The sequence below is a fragment of the Rhineura floridana genome, chromosome 11 (assembly GCF_030035675.1).
Source record: "Rhineura floridana isolate rRhiFlo1 chromosome 11, rRhiFlo1.hap2, whole genome shotgun sequence".
NCBI classification, from domain to species: Eukaryota; Metazoa; Chordata; class Lepidosauria; order Squamata; family Rhineuridae; genus Rhineura; species Rhineura floridana.
The window spans coordinates 38,218,451-38,239,290 of NC_084490.1; the positions used below are offsets into that span (position 1 = coordinate 38,218,451).

Here is a 20,840-nt window from a genome sequence, read left to right on the forward strand (position 1 = left end):
TATTCCACTTTAGACAGTCAAGGCTTTCCTCCCAAAGAATCCTGGGAAATGTAGTTTGTTAAAAGTGCTGAGAATTGTTAGGTGACCTCTATTCCCCTCAAAGAACCACAATAAGGAGTAAGGACTGACTGCTAAACCACTTTGGGAATTGTTGCTCTGTGAAGGGAATAAGGATTCTCCTAACAACTCTCAGCACCCTTCACAAACTGCCTTTCCCAGGATTCTTTGGGGAAAGCCATGACTGTTTAAAGTGAAATAATAGTGGAATAAGTGTACTGTATGAATGTGGCCACTCTTATTGACAGTTAACTTCCAAGTGACTGGAACCTGAGCCAATCTGAGTCTGCTATCACCCAGACCAATCAGACTGAATTTACCTGATCCAGGAGGGCTGGCCTAATAAACTCTCAAAAAGATCATACCTCTCTTCTCAGAATGTATTAGTAAAAAGCCACTTCTGAGCAGGCTTGTAATATCGTGTTACGCACACCCATCTCTGAGTGGTGTGAGACTTCCAGAAGTTCCTGTGCTTACCCAGGGTTTGGTATCCTTGGAATGAAGGTCATGGAGACTGTGTTATCTTTAGGATAAGATGGAACGGTTCACAATACTAATAGTCCAATAGATTTTGCTTCCCCATTAGGCTTGAAGAGGAGTCTTTCCAGCCATAGCTTGGGGTTAAGCACAGATAGCAAAGCAAGCTTCTCTGTGTCTTTACACACACAAACTACTTCCTTGGGGTGGAGAGAATCACTCCACTGCCACAGTTCCTATAGCATCCTTTGGCATGAAAATCACCCACTTAACAGCCCATTGTCACACAGACTGGCCAGAAACGAAGCAGGAGAAAGACTTATTGAATTCTGTGAAGCCAATAATTTGTTTCTTGCGAACACATTTTTTGAACAACTTTTAAACTCCATCGCGATGAGAAAAGCTTCACCTTTAAAATGGAGTTCAGCTCTAGTATGAACCAGCCCTAAGAAAGGGCAGCTGCCTTTGGAGTTGGTGAGAGTTGGTCCATATCAAAGCAGGGTTGGCAACCCCCTGCCTGGAATGCCCTGCCACTACCTTTTGACATGGCTGCTACAAACCTCTTTACAGATTTGCCTCTTCACTTCAGAAAGAGGTTTGAGAAATTAGTAAGAGTAAGAAGATTCTCTACCCTTTTCTGTCTAACTTGTGGGCTCTACAAACTCACTTTGACCACATTCACGCTGTACATTTATTCCACTATTATTCCACTTTAAGCAACCATGGCTTCCCCTTAAAAATCCTGGGAAGTGTAGTCTGTTTAGGGTGCTGAGAGGTGTTAGGAGACCCCTATTCTCCTCAGAGAGCTACAATTTTCAGAGTGGTTTAATAGCCAATCCCTTGTCCCACTGAACTCTAGCAATTGTAGCTCTATGAGGAGAATTGGAGTCTCCTCTCAGCACCCTTCATATACACTTCCCAAGATTCTTTGGGGGAAGCCATGACTGTTTAAAGTGGAATAATAGTGGAATAAATGTATAGTGTGAATGTGGCCTTTGACAGCCAACTCAATTTCAGTGAGAAATAATTAACAGGGAGAAAACACACATGGTTTGGTCTACCTTCCTAGGCAGCAGCTTAGGAACAACAACAATTGCTGCCACACTTCCCAGTATGTGAATTCTATTTTACCCCTATTGCAACTAACAAGGTGTATCATCAGTGGGTTTAAGGGGGTTGAGCTGAGCGCATGGAACCACTGTTGTTGCTGGATGTAAGGGAGTGAGGTCAAAGCTAAATTAAATGCAAACAGAAAAAGAAAAAGAGTGATGATTTCCTAAATGCAATACCATACCAGCCACAACAAAATTCCTATGAGTAAGGCAGAAAACTCAGCTTCCTACAACCAGTCAGGATTCCTAACCAAAAACCAAAACTAAAAAAATCCTGGCAGCCAATTAGCCAAGGTCACAGAAATTCCCATGCAGCACAATCTGACCCAGGGGTCTGCAGATAGTGCAGAATGCTGTGGCACAATTGTTGACAAGAGTGAGACCCTGTCAGCACATAATACCTCTGCTCTGAAATCTGCACTGGTTGCTGATTTGCTACAAACCTGAAAGGATGTGTAGAGCAGGCAGCTACCAGCTCATTTAACAGAAGTTGTGGGGGCAGTGGCTGACGTTTTGGTGTGTATATCGTGAACCAGACCATCTACAAACTTAATATTTTTTAAAAATGAAAGTTGAGAGCGCAGAGATGAAGGTGACTCACCCAGAGAGCACCCCAAAAATCCAGAGTCTCTGGGTGACAACCGGAGACCTGGCAACCCTACTCCCCATCCCTCTCATGTCCCCCCCTTTTAATTTTAATTTTTTTAATTGGAGTCCCTCCACACTTTTTAATTTCCCCCCACTCTAATCATTATTTTTTGTACTTCTACAAACTGTTCTCCCAAGTCTGCTGAAACTGGCCTCTTGTACCATTTTGGTATACAATGGTGCCATTTTACAAATAAATTTACAAGTTACAAATAAACTTACAGGCTGAAGAGAATCATAGTATAGAAAGGAAACTACTGGAAAATGCCACAAAGAAACATAAAAAGGCTGCGTACACTCCCTACATTTGAAGCAGATTTAAAGCACATCCCCTCCCCCAAAGAATCTGAGGGAATCTATAGTTTGTTATGGGTAAATTACAGCTCCCAAGTTTCTTTTGGAGAAAAAAAAGTGTTTTAAATGTATTGGTTTGTTTATAGCCTAAATGGGATTGGGGGGGGGTCAACAAAGGTGAAGAACAAAGCCTATTAAAATAAGGGAAAGAAGTTAAATTCTTCATTTAGGCCTCATCACCGTATAATCAGCTGTCCTTCAGAAAAACAAGCTTCCTCATACCAGTTGCCTTCTTTCTAGACATACAGCATATTATTTTCAGCGTAACCTACCTGACAGGGTTGTTGTGGAGATAAAAAAGGGGGAAGAACCATGTCCACACTTGTAAGAAATTGTTCTTTTAGTGTGGCAGCACCAGCTCTTTGGAACTCCCTGCCTATTGACATGAGGCAAGCGCCTTTGGTTTATTCTTTTTATTTATTTATATACTGCCCCATAGCCAAAGCTCTCTGGGCTGTTTATAGCAATTAAAAACATTAAAACAAATATACACATTTAAAAACACATTTTTTAAAACACAATTTAAAAAAAATTAAAAACAATTTAAAAACACATGCTAAAATGCGTAGGAGAAGAGGAAAGTCTTGACCTGGCGCCAAAAAGATAACAGTGTTGGCGCCAGGCACACCTCATCAGCAAGATCATTCCATAATTTGAGGCCCCTGCTTAAAACTTATTTTGTTTAGGCAAGCCAATCCAGATGCATTGATGCTGATTACTTTAAATTTTTTTCTGGTGTTTTAAATTTCTTTTAAATGTTTTAATTACTTGTTTTAACTGTTATATTGATGATTTTAATGTCTTTTGTAAACTACTTGCAGGTTTTTTACAATCAAGCGGCATATGCATTTAAATAAGTAAATACTTGTTTAGAATATTTTTATACAGTTTTCAGGCAATTGAGCCTTACAATAAAATAGACACATATGCCTATAAAATAAAATAACAACAAACACTAAAAATATCAGTGTTAACATCATAAAAAGAAACAAATCAGCAGAATAACAGCATAACTGGTGTCTAAGGCCACAATCCTCCTGGTACTTATGCCAGGCCAACGGGATTCAGGATGCGGCGTAGCTGCATAGGAGGAGGGTGGGTGTCGGTGTATTTGGGCTGCACTGGCAAGATCCCCCACCCGTGTGCACCTGGAGAACCCACCACCTGGGTGCAACCAAGGCTTGGCCGGCACAGCCAAGTACAATGCAAGGCCCAAACATAGGGCATTTCAGGGGGTATCAGGGTGGAGGGAGACTTACACGGCATCCTGGCCTCATTCAGCTCTATCCTGCGGCCCCCAGTCCTGGCAGATGCTATGCCAGAAGAAAAGGCAGCGGAAGAAAACATACATTTCTTTTCCTTCCATTAACCTCTGCTGGCACAGCCAGCATGCTCTCCTCTCCAGGGCTCCTGAACAGAGGTAGGACATGGTGGCCCCTTCCACCAGCTCCACTGCCACTGGCCTCCTCCATATTGGATTGCATCCTAACTCATTCCAATAAACTGAGTCTTAATCCTAGCAAGATAGAGGCACTGTGGGTTGGTGGTTCCCGAGTTCGGATAATTGGTCAGTTGCCTGCTTTGGACAGGGTCATACTCCCTCTGAAAGAGCAGGTCCATAGCCTGGGGGTGCTCCTGGATCCATCTTTGTCACTAGAGGCCCAGGTGACCTCAGTGGATAGGAGTGCTTTACCAGCTTTGGTTGGTGAGACAGCTGCAGTCGTTTCTGGACCGGGATAGCCTGACCACTGTTGTCCATGCACTGGAAACCTCCAGGTTGGATTACTGTAATGCGCTCTATGTGGGGCTGCCCTTGAGGTTGGTCCAGGTGCTGCAGCTGGTGCAAAATGCGGCATTGAGACTGGTCACTGGAGCAGGGTATCGCCAACATGTCACCCCGCTGCTGAAAGAATCGCACTGGCTGCCCATTTGCTACTGGGCCAAGTTCAAGGTTTTAGTTTTGGTGTACAAAGCCTATACAGCTCGGGACCAGGTTACCTGAAACCAGAGCCTGGAAAAGTTACTTTTTTGAACTACAACTCCCATCAGCCCAATCCAGTGGCCATGCTGGCTGGGGCTTATGGGAGTCGTAGTTCAAAAAAGTAACTTTTCCAAGCTCTGTGAAAGGCCGTCTTATCCCTTACATACCCAGTCAATCACTGCGCTCTGCAGGTGAGGGCCTCCTGCAGATACCATCTTATCAGGAGGTTCGTTTTGTACAATATAGGAAACGGACCTTTAGTGTGGCAGCACCTACCCTGTGGAACTCCCTCCCTTTGAATATCAGGCAGGCGCCATCTCTGCTGTCTTTTCGGTGCCTTTTGAAGACTTTTCTTTTTCAATAAGCCTTTTAAGTTGAGAGCTTTCCCAGTCTGTCGCTGTGTCAGATTTGCTTAATATGTTTTTAATAATATTTTTAACCTTTTAAAAAGGTTTTTAAATGTTTTTAATGCTGTTTTGTCTTAATGTATTTTAAGATTTGTCTTTATGATGTTTAAAAGTGTTTTTAATGCCTTGTTTGCCACCCTGGGCTCCTGCTGGAAGGGCAGGATACAAATTAATTAAATAAATAAATAATATGTGACAGCTAATTAATCCCCAAAAGCTGCAATAAAAAGCAAGTCTAAGGCACATTTAAAGCTAAGAAGTGGCTTGAATAATCACATTTTTAATGGAGCTCCATAATTGGTGTTATGCATGAACCCAGCATCCTTCCTTAACCATGGTTGGTTTGGCCAGTGTATCCCAGATACCAGGCTACAAAGGCATGAAGCAAGAGCAGCTGGAAAACAAGCCAAAATTTGGAGAAACAAGCTATGGTTTGTCTGATCATGTGGGAGACAACTTGTGGTTTGTTAAACAAACTATCTCTTAGCATTATGTGTGAATCAGACCAGCATCTACCAAAAACTGCAGGCCTTCTGTAGAAATCGCTTCAGGCTTATTGAAGGCGCATCCTACCTCTAAAACCATGTACTGTCTCCTCTAGTTACGTGGGCACACGGAGCAGCGCAGTCACAATGGACTGGGAGATGTTCCAGCTTGCATGCCCAAAGGCCCCAAAGCAGTAGGAATCAAGGCAGCTTCCCGAGCATTCTTTATTTAGGAACACTGCCTCCAGACTGTCACTATTTTGCAGGAGGGATCAAAACACAAACCAGGATTTTAGGTTTGTGCAATTTTATTTTTTAAATTTTATTTAACAACATGTTTATACCATTTGATTGTAAACAGAACCAATAAGCTGTTTACAAAAAACAAAAAACATTAAAATTGACAGTAAAAGACAAAGTTAAAACAGATATTAAAAAAATTCAACTACAGTTTAATCCGATTAAAGTGAATTAAAGCGCTTGTGCAACAAATCCACTTATAAAAGACTTGCTGCAATTAGTAAAGCGCTGGGGAAATGCTCTGAAAAGTGTGGGGTGAAGGAATGATTAACAGGAAGTTACATAAACACTGTACAAGCAAATCAGGATGAATGCTCATTGTCATACAACCACCCCGCAAACAAATCAGACCAAATGTCCAATAAAGACTGGACAGAGCCTGACTTTTGTGCAAGCAATCAAGGCAAATGCTCAATACACGGCTCATCTGGAGGAGCTCATGCACAGACCCAGCAGCTGGGACTTCATAAACAGACTGACACACCCTAGCCAAGTCTAACTGGATTAAGGAGGAAACCACACCAAGGCGGAGGAAAGAGTTGCATTCCAGGCTTGCTCTTAAAGTGGCAGGTCTACCTACTGCAAAGGGAGCCATACCCAGAGTTGCCTTAGGGAACAAACACGCCCCAAAAACAGTGAGTCGCTGCAAGCAGGGACAGGTTGACCCAGTCTCCTGGGTACAAAAAAGAGAGAGTTATACTGAGTAAACAGAGCAGGAACAGAGACGCCTCCGGTAAAATGTAATGAAACAGGATGCCATTAAATGTGAGTGGCACAAAGAGAAACAGAAGAAAGACAAAGGAAATAACAAGAAAACACACTAAAAAGTTCTTGGGCTTTGTTTTTGTAGTGGAAGAAAAATAAGTATGCTTGCCTACCTACATGGTTATTAAGCCAGTTGTAGAGCTAACCATGTTGCCGTTTGTCAGACAAATAAAACTGCAAAGGGAGATCCCCACTACGAAATTGCTGAACTAGAAATTGCCGGTGAGTTTGATTGTGTTTGTCTAGGACTCAATCAAGACAATGTCTCTCTCTCTCTCTCTCTCTCTCTCTCTCTCTCTCTCTCTCTCTCTCTCTCACACACACACACACACACACACACACACACATATATCCACCACTACAACAGGTGTTAACTAAGTACATCAAAGCCAGGAAGATGGCATTATCAGCAATTACTGCTGTTGTGGATCATCACTGCCTTGTATACTTTTGAGCTTTGCCTGGAAATGCCACAGACTCACTGTATATTTTGAATGTCATTGCTGTTTGGGCCCACTGTTCACAATATTATTCAATCTGTGTGTGTCTATATATCATTGAGTATAACACTTTGTGCATGAGAGGAAATGGAATCTAGTCTACAAAAGCTGAAGCTACCATAAATCGCTTACTCCTTGAAGCAGGGGTACGTCCTTTTCACTCTCTCTCTGTTTCTGCCCTCTCCCTTTCTCCCCCACAAGATGTGTTAAACAGCAAAATGAAGAATACTGTGCTATCACCAAGTGCTGTGAATGGTCACTGTGCTTATTTTGTATACATTTTAGGTTTAGGTTTGCACAGAAATGTCATAGTCTTCTTTTACATTTCAAGGCCATTTGGACCCTCGGTTGACATTTTTTCTCCTGCTAGCTGAGGATACCATTGCACAACTCCAATAAAATGGAAATGAAATCTTGATAGCCATTTCATAAATAATTATTTAATTTTCTGTACAAAAAACACAGTATCAAAAATGTATGGAACACTTTCACAAAACTAAGAGAACAGAGGATGCTGCCTTATACCAGGCCAGAATAAACCTACGATGTGTGAGGATCCAAGTACAATAAGAAAAATAAAGACCCACAATATGCAAAAGGTTCTGAATTGAACTCTGCAATAATAATATAAAGATACAAAATACAAAGAAGTCCAAAAGAAATAAAGTCTATAAAGTAGTTATGATTTAATCATGAATGACGGCACTCTAGTAGGGTACAAATCCGTTTTCAAAGACAATACATTCATAACAAGATCTGAGGAAGCCATTTAGTCGAAATGGATTTGTATCTGCTAGTGTGCCTAGTGTGCTATTCATAATTAATTAATGACTCCTTTCCCCTAATAAATGCATTTTTGTAAACATTGCTTGGTTGGAAAACTGCATTGCAAAATTCGGATAAGTGTGAATTTTGAAGGACGGCTGCATTTCGGTTCCCATATTGTTTCAGAAAGTGCAGATTTGATAAATTCTCCTTCAAATGCAAACTGAATCAAGTTTCTTCCTCATCTATACTCTGTATACAATAATGTCATATAATTTCCAGGCAACTTGTGTGCAAACAAGTCAGGATGAATGCTTGATGAACAGGCCATCTGGAGGGACCCACAGATTCCATTTAATCGTTGGAAGTAGCCCTATGAAGGTTTCAGAAGTGGTGAAAATTTTTAGCAAAACTGGAGACAGCAGAAGTGCTACGGTTCTGTTTCCCCAAATCAGCTGGTCCTCTTACACCATGAGTTATGAGATCATCCGTTTGTTCATCCACGCAGATGCGCCAGTAGAGCTGAACACCTTTCCACATGGACCTGATATGATGGGGGACATTCAAAGAGTTTTCTTGTGCTCCTTCATGTTCCTTTGCTTCTAAGCAAGGCTGCTTTGGGGCGCCCACAGAACAAGTGTCCATTCTCCAATGACTTTTTCATTTTCATTCTTGTAAAAAACATCAGCTTAGCCAATTGCCAACAAAGTTCTTCCACTGCTTTTGAGCTAGAAACTCTGCTGTTCCCAGGGTGGAATGTGTAAATTCATAAAGTGGGCTGTCCTACGCTGCATGAGACCTGCCTCCAGCTGCAAGCAAATGCCAGTGTTACAGATGGATGGCGGGGGAGGCAGGGAGGAGAGAGGGTTGCAACGGCAGTGTTCAGGCGATATATCTCATGCAGATTAAAGTCTACTGACTGGGAGCCAAGGGCTTCCTCAGTTCAGCCAGGAGGGGAGGGGAGGGGAGGGAAGTGTGTCAACTTCATCTCATTCTCTGTTGCTCTTTCCTTTTCACCTTCCGTTCAGCAGAGCTTGGACAGAGCCTGCAAGAGGCAGTATACCAGTTGCATCCAGGGTACTGGGGTCTGAAGCCAGATGATCTCAGCCATGCTGGATATGTACACAATTGTTTTGGGGCTCCTGATCCTTCTGCCCCTCCTGGGGAATATTTTCTTCCCCTATCTGTGGCTGGACCTGGTCTCCCTCTTCTCTGTCATGCATGTGGGATACAGATGCCAGAAGTGTCTCCAACGCAATCCTCCCTTCACCTTACTGGACTTCTTCTTGGCCAAAGCCCAGAAGCACCCAGAGAAGCCCCTGGTTCTCTTTGGCGAGGAAATCTATTCCTACAGAGATATTGACAGACACAGCAGTCAGCTGGCCAGAGTGCTCCGGGAACATGTGGGACTGAAAGAAGGGGAAACGGTAGCTGTTTTCTTGAAAAACATCCCTGCCTATCTCTGGGTCTGGATGGGCCTGGAGAAGATTGGCTGTGCCATGGCGTGTGTCAACTATAACATCCGAGCCAAGTCTCTCTTACATGTGCTCAGTTCCTGTGGGGCCAGAGTCCTACTGACAACTCCAGGTGAGCTAGACTGTGTGGATATTTATGCTACATATTTAAGGCCGTTTGGTCACGGATTTCTCCAGTAGAACTGAGGAAGGAATTAAATTCAGTTCGCATTTAAAGGTGAATCTATCAAATTTGCACACTCTCTGAAACAATATGAGAACCAAAACAGCCATCCTTCCAAATTTGCATGTATCCAAATTTTGCGATGCAGTTCTCCATCACAATGTTTCCAAGGTGCCTATAGTAGCAGGAAGTGTGCATAAAAATGAATATATTAGTGAAGATAATGTACAAGAGAGAGAGATTAGGAGAAATTGCTTGCAAAAGTGGGTATCTTAGTCAAAACTGCACACAGACTTGTGTTTTATCTGGAGAAATTTGCACTAAAATGCTGATGAACTTTCATGAGGATTTTTAAAAAAGAATCACACATTGCTGCAGAAATGTGGAGGACTAAATTGAAGATTGAAAAAATGAGAAATTAGAGAAGTGAAATTCAGCTTCTTCCATCCCTCCTGGCCAGTGGAAAGAATAATCGGAAATTATCTTGCACTATTGTTCCCTCCTTTTTAAAATAAACCTAACATGTCTTTTTCAATCTGTGACAAAATACCAGGAGCAGCATGTTCTGTCGCACTTTGACTCCTGATTACATCTCCACACTCGTGTTAGTTAGTAGCATGGCAGGTCTGATCAGCAGGGTTATATAAAGTTACCTAGCAGGGTCATAAACACTAGCCTGCAGCAGAGTTCTTGTCCAAGGGAAAAGAGGGAAAGGGGACTCTGAATTGTATTTAAGTGCAGAGTTATTTCATTGTACTATGATTACAGTGTGATCACAATAGCTGTATTGGGAAAATTGCATAAAGGAATGTGAGTTCATTAATTTCAGTACATCCGCTTTCTGAGGAAGACTTAGGCTGCATACACATGATACATTTAAAGCACATTCTCTTCCCCCCCCCCCAAGTATCTTCGGAACTGTAGTTTGTTAAGGGCACTGGAAATTATAGTTCTATGAGGAGTAGACTACGGTTCTTAGGATTCTTGGGGGTGGGGGAATGTGCTTTAAACGTACTTTAAATGTATGATGTGTACGCAGCCTGTGTTGGATTTCACTCTTGGTTGACAAACCCACCATCTATTAGACTAGTGGCCAGCTCAGGACGGCACCTCCAAAGTTGTGGAATTACTTGCTGAAGCCTGGAGGGTGCATGATCGTAGCCTGTTTAAATGGCACATTTTTATTTAGACAAACTTTCATCAGCTAATCTCTCTCTTTTTTTGTCTCTGACGGTTGCATGGTTTCTGCTCGCATTTTTTTAAAAAAATTGTGTTGTTGACTTGTAAAATCTTTTGCTCCCCCTTCAATTACCATTCCTCAGCACATGACTAATACATCTTGTAAGTTGAAAACAAACACATTTTGCTCAGTCAGTATGAACTTTGAACACGGGGGCGGGAGAAGTGGGTGGAGGATTAGAAAGTGCAGGGTCAACTTCCTGAGAAAACATTATTACTGGAGTAAGTCGAAATCATTGGTGTCACTTTTGCCCTAAAAGAGAAATAAGCAACTCATTTCTTCACTCTGGAGTGTATTTTCCTAGTGGCATCACCCTGAGTGTGTGGCCTCCCAAAATAGGGACAGTTTAGTGATAATAGTGTTAGAACAAGGTAACAGCAATTGTTGCTGATGTTTGTGGGAAAGAAAAGGAGGGAAGAGAAAGTAGTAACCTCTAGTGGGAGGAATATTACAACTTGACTCCAATGGTTACACATTACTTCAGTGCAATTTCCTAGGCAAAGCTGGAGGCACTTTGCAGTTCCAATCTCAATTGTCCTTTGCAACTTTGCAACAACTAGACCACTTGTGTCAGTAAATCAGAGCTTGGAAAAGTTACTTTTTTGAACTACAAATCCCATCAGCCCAATCCAGTGGCCATGCTGGCTGGGGTTGATGGGAGTTGTAGTTTAAAAAAGTAACTTTTCCAAGCTCTATTATGACCCTTTTACAAATGATTCATGGAGGCTGAGAGTGTTTGACTTTCCCAAGGTCAGTGAGTCTGGGATTGAGGTGGGATTTCAATCCATGATATGACCAGAGCCAAAGCAAACACTTCGTGTGCAAATAATTGTTTCGCTGGAGCAAAGAGGAAGAGATTCCCCCTTTAATACTATCAGCATACTATCTGACCCAACACCAGTAACTTGATAACAGTGTAATGGGAGGAGACAAGGAGAAAACCTCACCGCAGGAGGGAAAAGCCTGTTGCAGCTGCTCCCCTGAGACAGACATTAATTGTACCACAATATGAGCACCTACAGATCTAGGCACTTTCACGCCTGTTTGTTTCTTTTAAGGGGAAAATTATGTGGATATGTAGATAACTCCATCCTCTCCCCACATTGTTTCATGCAGTTAAGTGTTTTTTTGTTTTGAAAACTGCTGGGACCCAGGTGGTAGTGGTGGAGAATCATCTGTGTTGAGTGTCATAAGCGTCATAAAACAAGTGGATGCAAAAACTGTGCCAAGCACACACTTCTTTGAGCAATCCTGGCCACAGGTCTGTCGTTTCAGGTTTTCCTAGGTATTGCCCAAATCACTAGGATCATCTGCAAAACCAGTTCGATCAGAAGCCATGGTGTAACCTCCAAACAAGTATGTACCAAAGGCAACATCTAAGGCTGTGCAATAGGGTTGCCAGGTCCATGGCCTGAGACTGATCCTGTATCTTTAGGAGAAGAGAAGATCAGCCAAGTGCAGGTGTTCTTGAAACTCTGAAGTGGGAAAAACCACAAGGTGGAATTCTCCCTCCCCCCTCCACAACTTTTAAAGATACAGAAGACCTCTTGGAGGCCTGGCCTGGCGACCAAGAGATCTTCTGTATCTTTAAAAGTTGTGCAGGGGAAAGGGAGAATTCCACCTTGTGGTTTTTCCCATTACAGAGTTGCAAGAACACCCAGCGGCGTCACTGGTGGGAGTGCGGGGGGGTGCGGACCTCCAGCGCACGCCCTCCCAGGTGCATGGACGGAGGTGGCTGGCCTTGCGTGCGCATGTGCACACTCACCACATGCTCCAGGCTGACAGTGGAAGGCCCGTCCCGGCTTCACCGCCAGCAAGCGGGTGTCTGCTTTTGGTCTCACCCACCCACCTCCGAGGAGGAGTTGGCTGCGCCGACCCGGAGCGCTTCTCGGCTCCTCTGCCAGGCAACGGCGTGGGGCGGGGCAGCTCTAGGTGTCACCCCCCTCATGGTGTCACCCGGGTGCGGTCCGCACCCTCCGCACCCCGGTAGTGACGCCCCTGAGAACACCTGCACTTGGCTGACTTTCTCTTCTCCTAAAGATACAGGATCAGTCTCAGGCCAAGAACCTGGCAACCCTACTGTGCAATCATAGATGAAAACAGGTACAGCATTGAATACCATTTGGCGGAAAGACAGGAAACAAATTTAACAATGTTTTAAAACTTACAAACAGGAGCGGATGCAGGTTTTTCTGCTGTGCGCTAAGCACTGCTTCCCCCTTGCTTTCACTTCTCAAACAATTCAGATCCATACCATACATTTAAAGCACATCCAACTAGAGTTGCCAGGTTTATGGGCTGAGACTGATCCTGTATCTTTAGGAGAAGAGAAAGTCAGCCAATGCAGGTGTTCTTGCAACACTGTAATGAGAAAAATCACAAGGTGGAATTCCCCCTTCCCCCTGCACAACTTTTAAAGACTGCACAACTTTTAAAGATACAGAAGACCCCTTGGAGGCCGGGCCTGGCAACCAAGAGGTCTTCTGTATCTTTAAAAGTTGTGCAGGGGAAAGGGAGAATTCCACCTTGTGGTTTTTCCCATTACAAGAAATTGGTACTTTTTGTTGTTGAAAAGTACAAATCTATCCATTTGTTACTCATGGCGGTGATGGAAAATTAAACCCTATAGGTTCCAAAAGTAATGCAAATGCCTTCCTCAAATGCTACTGTCATTATACATCCTATGCATACCAAACTGCAATGTCTGCTTATTCACAATCAACCCAAATCACTCTCAATTTCAGAATCTGGGCAGAAGTAGGCTGCCTTGCAATAGTGGGATTTCCACAGCTAAGGTGATGAAATGCAGCCCGCTCAAAGGTCTTTCCTCTTTTCTTCCTCTCTTGAAGATTTCAAAGCTGCTATTGAGGATGTCCTTCCTACTCTAAACAATGAAGGGGTACGAGTTTTCTACCTGAGTGATGACTCCCCAACTGAGGGCACAGAAGCTTTGCTGGGACAGATGAAATGCAGCTCAGATGAACCTCTGCCTGCTTCCTTTAGAGCCAATGTAAATTCTAAATCTACATCTTTGTATATTTTCACCTCTGGGACCACAGGTGAGGAGAGAAAATGTCAAAGTGATGGGTGAGGGAGGGGTATGGATGGGGAGAAATTTGATTCAGTTCATTTTTAAAGCTAAATCAATCAAATTTGCATTTTCTATAATCGAAACTTTCTGAAACACAGCCATCCTTCTAAATTCACCTGCTTCTCCTTCTCCCCCCATCCCTGAACTGCATGTTTAGTCAGGTTTTTAAAACCTATTTAAACACTGTGCAAGCCCCTGATTCAGTGTGGGGCCCGGTTTGGGTGGGGTTGGCCCCAGATCATCCTGGGACAGATTGCAGGCACTGCAAAGTGCTGGATCAAGGAGGGGCTGTGCACAGCCCTAGTATATACCCCTTGTGTTCCATCCATACACACTAGTGGATGTGTGAGCTAGCCATGTGGTTGGAGAAGGGGCCTAATGCACCATTTTTAACAATGTCCCTCCCATCAACCTTTTTTAAAAAAAATTAAAATGATCGTGACTGCTTCCAGTCTTTTCTGCAGAACGTGAGAAGGAATTGGTCTGGGGATTAACTGACTTTGAACACTGTTTTCAACTGTTTTTAAAAAGCCAAACTGGCTTTTTAATATTAGGGGGAGGGGAGGAGAGAAGAATCAGGGAACAAGTTTCACAGAGGAGGCTGCAATGGGTTGCTTCCCTTCACTCTCCTAAATTGAGTCTTTTAAACTTTCCACACCCTTTCATCTTTTTTTTAAATTGTACACTTGCATTTTTGCTGAAGTCTTGCCCCCATTCCAAAAGCAAAAGGCTGAGAGAGGCCAAGTCCTGAAAATGGCTGGTGGGGAGAGAACCTTGCCTCTTTTCCAAAAATCTTTAGGGTAGCAGGGGTATTGCTGGGGTGAGGTAAGATTCCTCCACCCCCACTGGCCATTTTTGGGGTGAACAGTTTCTTTTTTCCTCTGTGCAGGTCCAAGGACTGGAGAGATCACTCACTCCATTAACTTCCATAGTGGGAGGGAGAGACAAGCTGAGCCTTTAGAAATGGGGGCTGGTGGTGGTAGGGGGGTACATTACACACACACACACACACACACACACAAGGACCCTGTTACCTCATCATACCACCAGCTTCCATAGTCACTAGCCATCATTGTTCCTAGCAATAGGAGCTCTCCCAGCATTCCAAGCTCCATTTTGCTGTGAATGTTGGAAAGGGACAAGGAGAAGGGGGAGGATAAAAAGTGGCCACCTCCAGAAAAAACAACAGTCAAGCTGTGAGGAAAGAGCTGGGGCATCTCCAGCCCATCATCCCTGCTTTATGGACCACTCCTCTGTTGAGGTGCTTCTATCTCATCTTTTCCTCTCCAGGAGAGATTACACTCTGGTTCCACATTTTCCCCACACTGCATTTTTGTGGTAGGGGAAACAATAGCACAAGCACCTGGAAAAGGAAAAGGTGGGAGGGGAACAAGAGAATCACTGTGTTGTGTGGATGCCTCAAACAGCCTTTCCCAACCAGTGTGCCTCCAGATGTTGTTGGACCACAATTCCCATCTTTCCTGACCATTGGCAATGCTGGCTGAGGCTGATGGGAGTTGTGGTCTAACAGCAGCTGGAGGCACACTGGTTGGGAAAGGCTGCCTCATAACAAGGGTGTGAATGAGGAGTAGCAATTTGACTGTAAATGGCTGGTCTAGAAGCACCCAAGGTGACTGTGATGCTTCCTTCCCTGGCTCTCCCTGTCAGGTTCCTACCTGCTCGTGGTTACTGCCTGTCTCTAGGCACCACCAGGGACTCCACCAGTCCGGACCGCACTCTCTTATGGTTTACCTATCCACTCTAGCACAGATCTCAACAGATCCTCCTGCTAGGCAACCACCAGTAACGTCCCAATACTAGTATTCCCAGAGACTCTGAATACTGGTATTGTTATTCTCTTCACCGCTGCCACCATCTGTTACAGTTCCCCTTCAGCCTTGGTCATTACCTTACCCTCCCTTCTGGTCTGTGAAACCCCAGCCAAGGATCAGGCCTTTGGTAAACCAAATTAAGTATTTATTACAGATAACAAAGCTAACAAGATTAACAAGATTTCTTCTTAAGGCACATAAGCATATGGTTTTACTCAATACTAATCCGAACTCCACCTCCCTCCTGGCAAACAACTCTCTAAACCCCACCAAGCAACCCACTCAGTTCTCTTCTCCCCCCCCCAATTCCACTCTCACTCTTCCTTTTATACATTCAGCCATTTTAAACACTCAGCCAATCATCTCGCATTCTACTGCCCATTCACTCCCCCTCCTCTTTCACTCCACTTACCATGTATCTTCTAAAACAACAACACTTACCACATATACATTAATATAGGAACATCACATTTCCCCCCCCCTTAAACAACAGCAGAGTATTATTCCTGTTCCAGGATTTATACGTCGCGTTAACAAATAAAAGTCTCTATGGGGAAAATGTCTTTCTTTGTTCCTCTGTCTGGGCATGTCACTGCAGTCCCAGCCACTTGCCTGGAAAGTCCATCGGCCAGTACATTGTCCTTGCCTTTTATGAACTGGAAGTCCACTTGATAGTCCTGTAAGGCCCAGGACCACCTCTGCAGCATAGTGTTATGGTTTTTCATAGTCTGCAACCATAACAAGGCCCGATGATCCGTAGTCACTGTGAATCTTCGTCCCCACACGTATGGGCGCAACTTGTTCAGTCCCCACACGACCGCTAGGCACTCCTTCTGGACCGACGAATAGTTTTTCTCCCTCGGCGTCAGCTTGCGACTCAGGTACGCCACTGGATGTCTGGTGCCTTCTCTCTCCTGTAGCAAGACGACTCCCAGCGCCAGGTCCGACGCATCTGTAGCCACAATGAATGGTTTCTCATAGTCTGGTGCTATTAATATGGGTCCTTGGCACAAGGCTTGCTTCAGTAGATCAAAAGCCTTCTGACATTCATCCGTCCATACCACACGCTCAGAACACTTCTTCTTGGTTAATTCATGCAAGGGGTTTGCTATTTCCCCAAAATTTCTCACAAACTTCCTATAAAATCCAGCCACACCCAGAAATGCCCTTACTTGTTTTTTGGTTAAGGGGATCGGCCACGCTTGTATTGCCTCCACCTTGCTCCATAAGGGGGTGATTTTCCCACTCCCCACCTTATGTCCTAAATAGATTACTTCCTTTAGTCCAAACTGGCATTTCTTAGCTTTTATTGTGAGGCCTGCTTTTCTTAAGGCCTCCAATACTGTTGTCAGGTGTTGGACATGCTCAGGCACCGACTTGCTAAAAATGGCCACGTCATCGATATAGGCCACTGCAAAATCTGACATGCCTCGCAACACAGTATTGATTAGCCTCTGAAATGAACTTGGTGAGTTCCTTAGTCCCATGGGTAAGGTCACAAACTCATATAACCCATCTGGTGTACTGAAGGCAGTTTTGGCTCTGGATTGCTCGTCTAGTTCCATTTGCCAAAATCCTTTACAGAGATCTAGTGTAGAGATAATGGTTGCTGTCCCCAATAACTCTAACATAGCGTCTACCCTAGGCATAGGATACGCATCTGGGACAGTAATTTTATTGATTAGCCGATAATCAATGCAAAACCTTGTCGTTCCATCTTTTTTCGAAACCAGGACAATACTTGAGGCCCAGGGACTGATGGATTCCCTGATCACTCCTAATTCCAGCATATCTTCCACCTCCTTTTTGATCTCATTCAAAACTTTCCCATTCACACGGTACGGAACAGATCTGATTGGGGCATGATCTCCAGTATCAATGGAATGTATAACTATACTGGTTCGGCCAGGTTTGTTGCTAAAGAGATTCCTATAGGTTTTCAAAACTCTCAGAATCTCTTCTTTTACTTCCTCCTCTACCTCCTCTGACCATTCCACTTGATCTACCCCTCCTTTGTCTTTGCTTTCCTGTACCAAATCTGGAAGTTCAGGCCCACTTCCCTCAGGGAATAAGGTAACTTGCAACACCTTTGCATCCCTGGTATGGTAAGGCTTTAACATATTTACATGAACCACTTTGCTTTTGTTTAATTGGTCTGTGGTGATTACATATGTCACTGTGTCAAGCCTTTCTCTGATGGTATATGGTCCTTCCCAGTTAGCCTGTAATTTGTCATGTTTCCTGGGTATGAACGCCATAACCATATCTCCCACATCATACACACGTTCTCTGGCTGTTCTGTCATACCAGTAACTTTGCTTCTCCTGTGTATGACTCAAATTCTCTTTCACTACTTCCATCATTGATGTTAATTTATTGTGGAATTCCAATACAAAATCTACTACAGAAGTTTTGTACTCTCCCAGAGTTCCTTCCCATGAATTTTTTAATAGTTCCAAAGGTCCCCTCACTTTTCTAGTGAACATGAGTTCAAAGGGTGAGAAGCCTGTTGACTCCTGAGGGACTTCTCTGTATGCAAACAAGAAGCATCCCATCATGCCCTTCAAAACTCCATTAAATCTGGTTCTGTATTTGCTAGGTACTATCAATTGCTTCTCTGGTTCACATTCATCCTTTCTCTCAGCAGGCATCCACAATCTATATAAAATCCCATTCTCACACACAACTTGATTCCTCAGTTTGTCAGTGAAAGGAATCTGTTGGGTCAGGGCTTGTTCCTTTATCTGCTTCAAACTTATATATTTATGCAGCTCTTCCCTGAATTGCTCTGCTTCTTTCCCAGAGACCACTTGATACAATTTGTCTCCTTCACCAGGCCTGCTAGTGGTTGCTATAGTGACCTGAGGCTGGCTAACAGATTCCACCGTGTTTGTTTCAGCCCCCCTTAATATGGCTTCTTTTTCTCTGCCAATTTGCTGTCTGGTCACTACATAGATCTTTCCTTGGGCGCCCATTACATCCCTTCCCAGTATTACTGGTTCTTGTTGCTGGGCATTAATGCTTACTTTATATCTGCCCTCTCGGCCTCTCCAAGTCATTTCCACCAGGGCCACAGGCAAACTTTCTGGTTGACCCCTCACTCCTTGGATAGTCACAGTTTCCTGAGGTAATATTACCTCAGATTTTATTAAATCTGGCCTCAGTAATGTCTGAGCGGCACCAGTATCAAGCAATGCCCAATAATTTGTCCCTTGTACACTCACTTCCTCTCTCAGACTTGAATCAAGGTCTGTTACTTCTGTCCAGTTTATCTGGCAGAACTGAACCTTTTTCGCTGTTTCTAAAGCCTTGGGCTCTGTTTTCACTGTCCTTGTCTGAGCAGGATTACTAATGGGGTTGGCAACCTCACATTGAAAACGTAGGTGCCCCGGTCTACCACATTTGTAGCATAATTTCTCCTCACTTTTAGGGTACACAGATCCACTCTGGGGTGTCCTGTGCCCTTCAGATTTTAATGGAGGACTCACTCGCTGTGGTACCACATCCCTTCTGCCAGCACTATATGGTCTGGGTTTAAACTCTCTTGATGTTTTCCCCACCCAGCCAGTTCTATTGGAGGCAAAGTGATCCGCCAACTCTGCGGCCTCCTGCACAGATGTTGGGGAACGGTCTTTGACCAGGAGCCTTATTTCTGGTGGTAACTGATGGTATAATTGATCCAGTATCATGAGGCTTTTCACCTCTTCCACTGACTGAGCTTTGGCACTACTCATCCACTTTCCAAATATATCCATCAACTTTGCTCCCAGTTCCACAAAAGACCTCCCTGTCTGTATCTGGCAATTTCTGAAAAGCTTTCTAAAATAATCAGGCCCCAGTCTGAATCTTTTAAACACTGCTTCCTTGAATTCAGCATAGGTGACGGGCCTGTCTGAGGGGAAATATTGGTATACCTCAGCCAATTCCCCTTTAATCAGGTTTGATAAATACTGCATGTATTTATCTTCAGGTAGCCCCCACAACTGAGCTACTTTTTCAAAGGTGCTGAGGTAAATTTGAGGATCTTGACCAGGCTCATAGACAGCAAAGTCCTTTGGAGTAATTTTTATTTTTGCTCCATCTCTGTCCTTTCTTGTTTCATCAGAATGAAACTTCTCTCTTTCAAATTTTAACTTTTCTACTTGTAATTCGGCATCCACTGCTCGTTGCTTCTCCCTCTCCTCAAACTTCAATCTCATTCTCTCAGCTTCAATCTTCAATCTCTCAGCTTCCAACTCTCGCTGTTTATCTTTTTCCTCAGCCTCAAAGACCCGCTGCTTTTCTTTCTCATCAGCCTCCCTCCTCAATCTTTCAGTTTCCAACTCATGCTCCCATCTTAACTTCTCTCTCAAATACTCTATATAAGCGGGATTGGTTGAGTATCCTTCTGGGGTCTCTTCTCTGACAGGTTGTTTTTGCTGGGCAGTTGCAAATCCTATTAGTGCTACCCTCAATTCATCTACCCCTTTACCCTCGTGTGGTAAATTGAATGTTACGCACTTCTCCACCAGCTCCTCTCTTTTCATTTTTATGTATTCAGCCATGGTGTTTGAGTTCACTCACTCTTTGCCACACACTCTTTGCCAGTCACTCTCACAAGAAATCTTGTTTTGTTATTTCTGTTTGCCACACCACTGTTCTGGATTCTCTACTATTCGTATCTGGATTCTCTGTTGTTCGTATACCACCGCTACTGACACCACATGTGACGTAGTCTCCTTTGTCACCACGTGTCTTTGGGATTCTCTTTGGTTCGTATCCCACCGCTACTGCCACCACATGTGATGCTTCCTTCCCTGGCTCTCCCTGTCAGGTTCCTACCTGCTCGTGGTTACTGCCTGTCTCTAGGCACCACCAGGGACTCCACCAGTCCGGACCGCACTCTCTTATGGTTTACCTATCCGCTCTAGCACAGATCTCAACAGATCCCCCTGCTAGGCAACCACCAGTAACGTCCCAATACTAGTATTCCCAGAGACTCTGAATACTGGTATTGTTATTCTCTTCACCGCTGCCACCATTTGTTACAGTTCCCCTTCAGCCTTGGTCATTACCTTACCCTCCCTTCTGGTCTGTGAAACCCCAGCCAAGGATCAGGCCTTTGGTAAACCAAATTAAGTATTTATTACAGATAACAAAGCTAACAAGATTAACAAGATTTCTTCTTAAGGCACATAAGCATATGGTT

At 43.8% G+C, this 20,840-nt stretch overlaps 1 protein-coding gene across 2 annotated transcripts in view; it reads left to right on the forward strand.

Moving 5' to 3' along the window:
* Positions 1 to 8,808: 8,808 nt before the first annotated feature.
* The window catches only part of SLC27A5 (solute carrier family 27 member 5), a 33,336-nt gene continuing 21,304 nt past the window's right edge, over positions 8,809 to 20,840 (forward strand). The window contains exons 1-2 of one of the 2 annotated variants that reach the window (XM_061589092.1): positions 8,809 to 9,438; positions 13,579 to 13,788. In XM_061589092.1, the coding sequence (XP_061445076.1) occupies positions 8,949 to 9,438; positions 13,579 to 13,788 (700 nt within the window). In that variant the 5' untranslated portion in view covers positions 8,809 to 8,948. The remainder of the gene's footprint in view (positions 9,439 to 13,578; positions 13,789 to 20,840) is intronic. The other variant, XM_061589091.1, reaches the window with a different exon arrangement.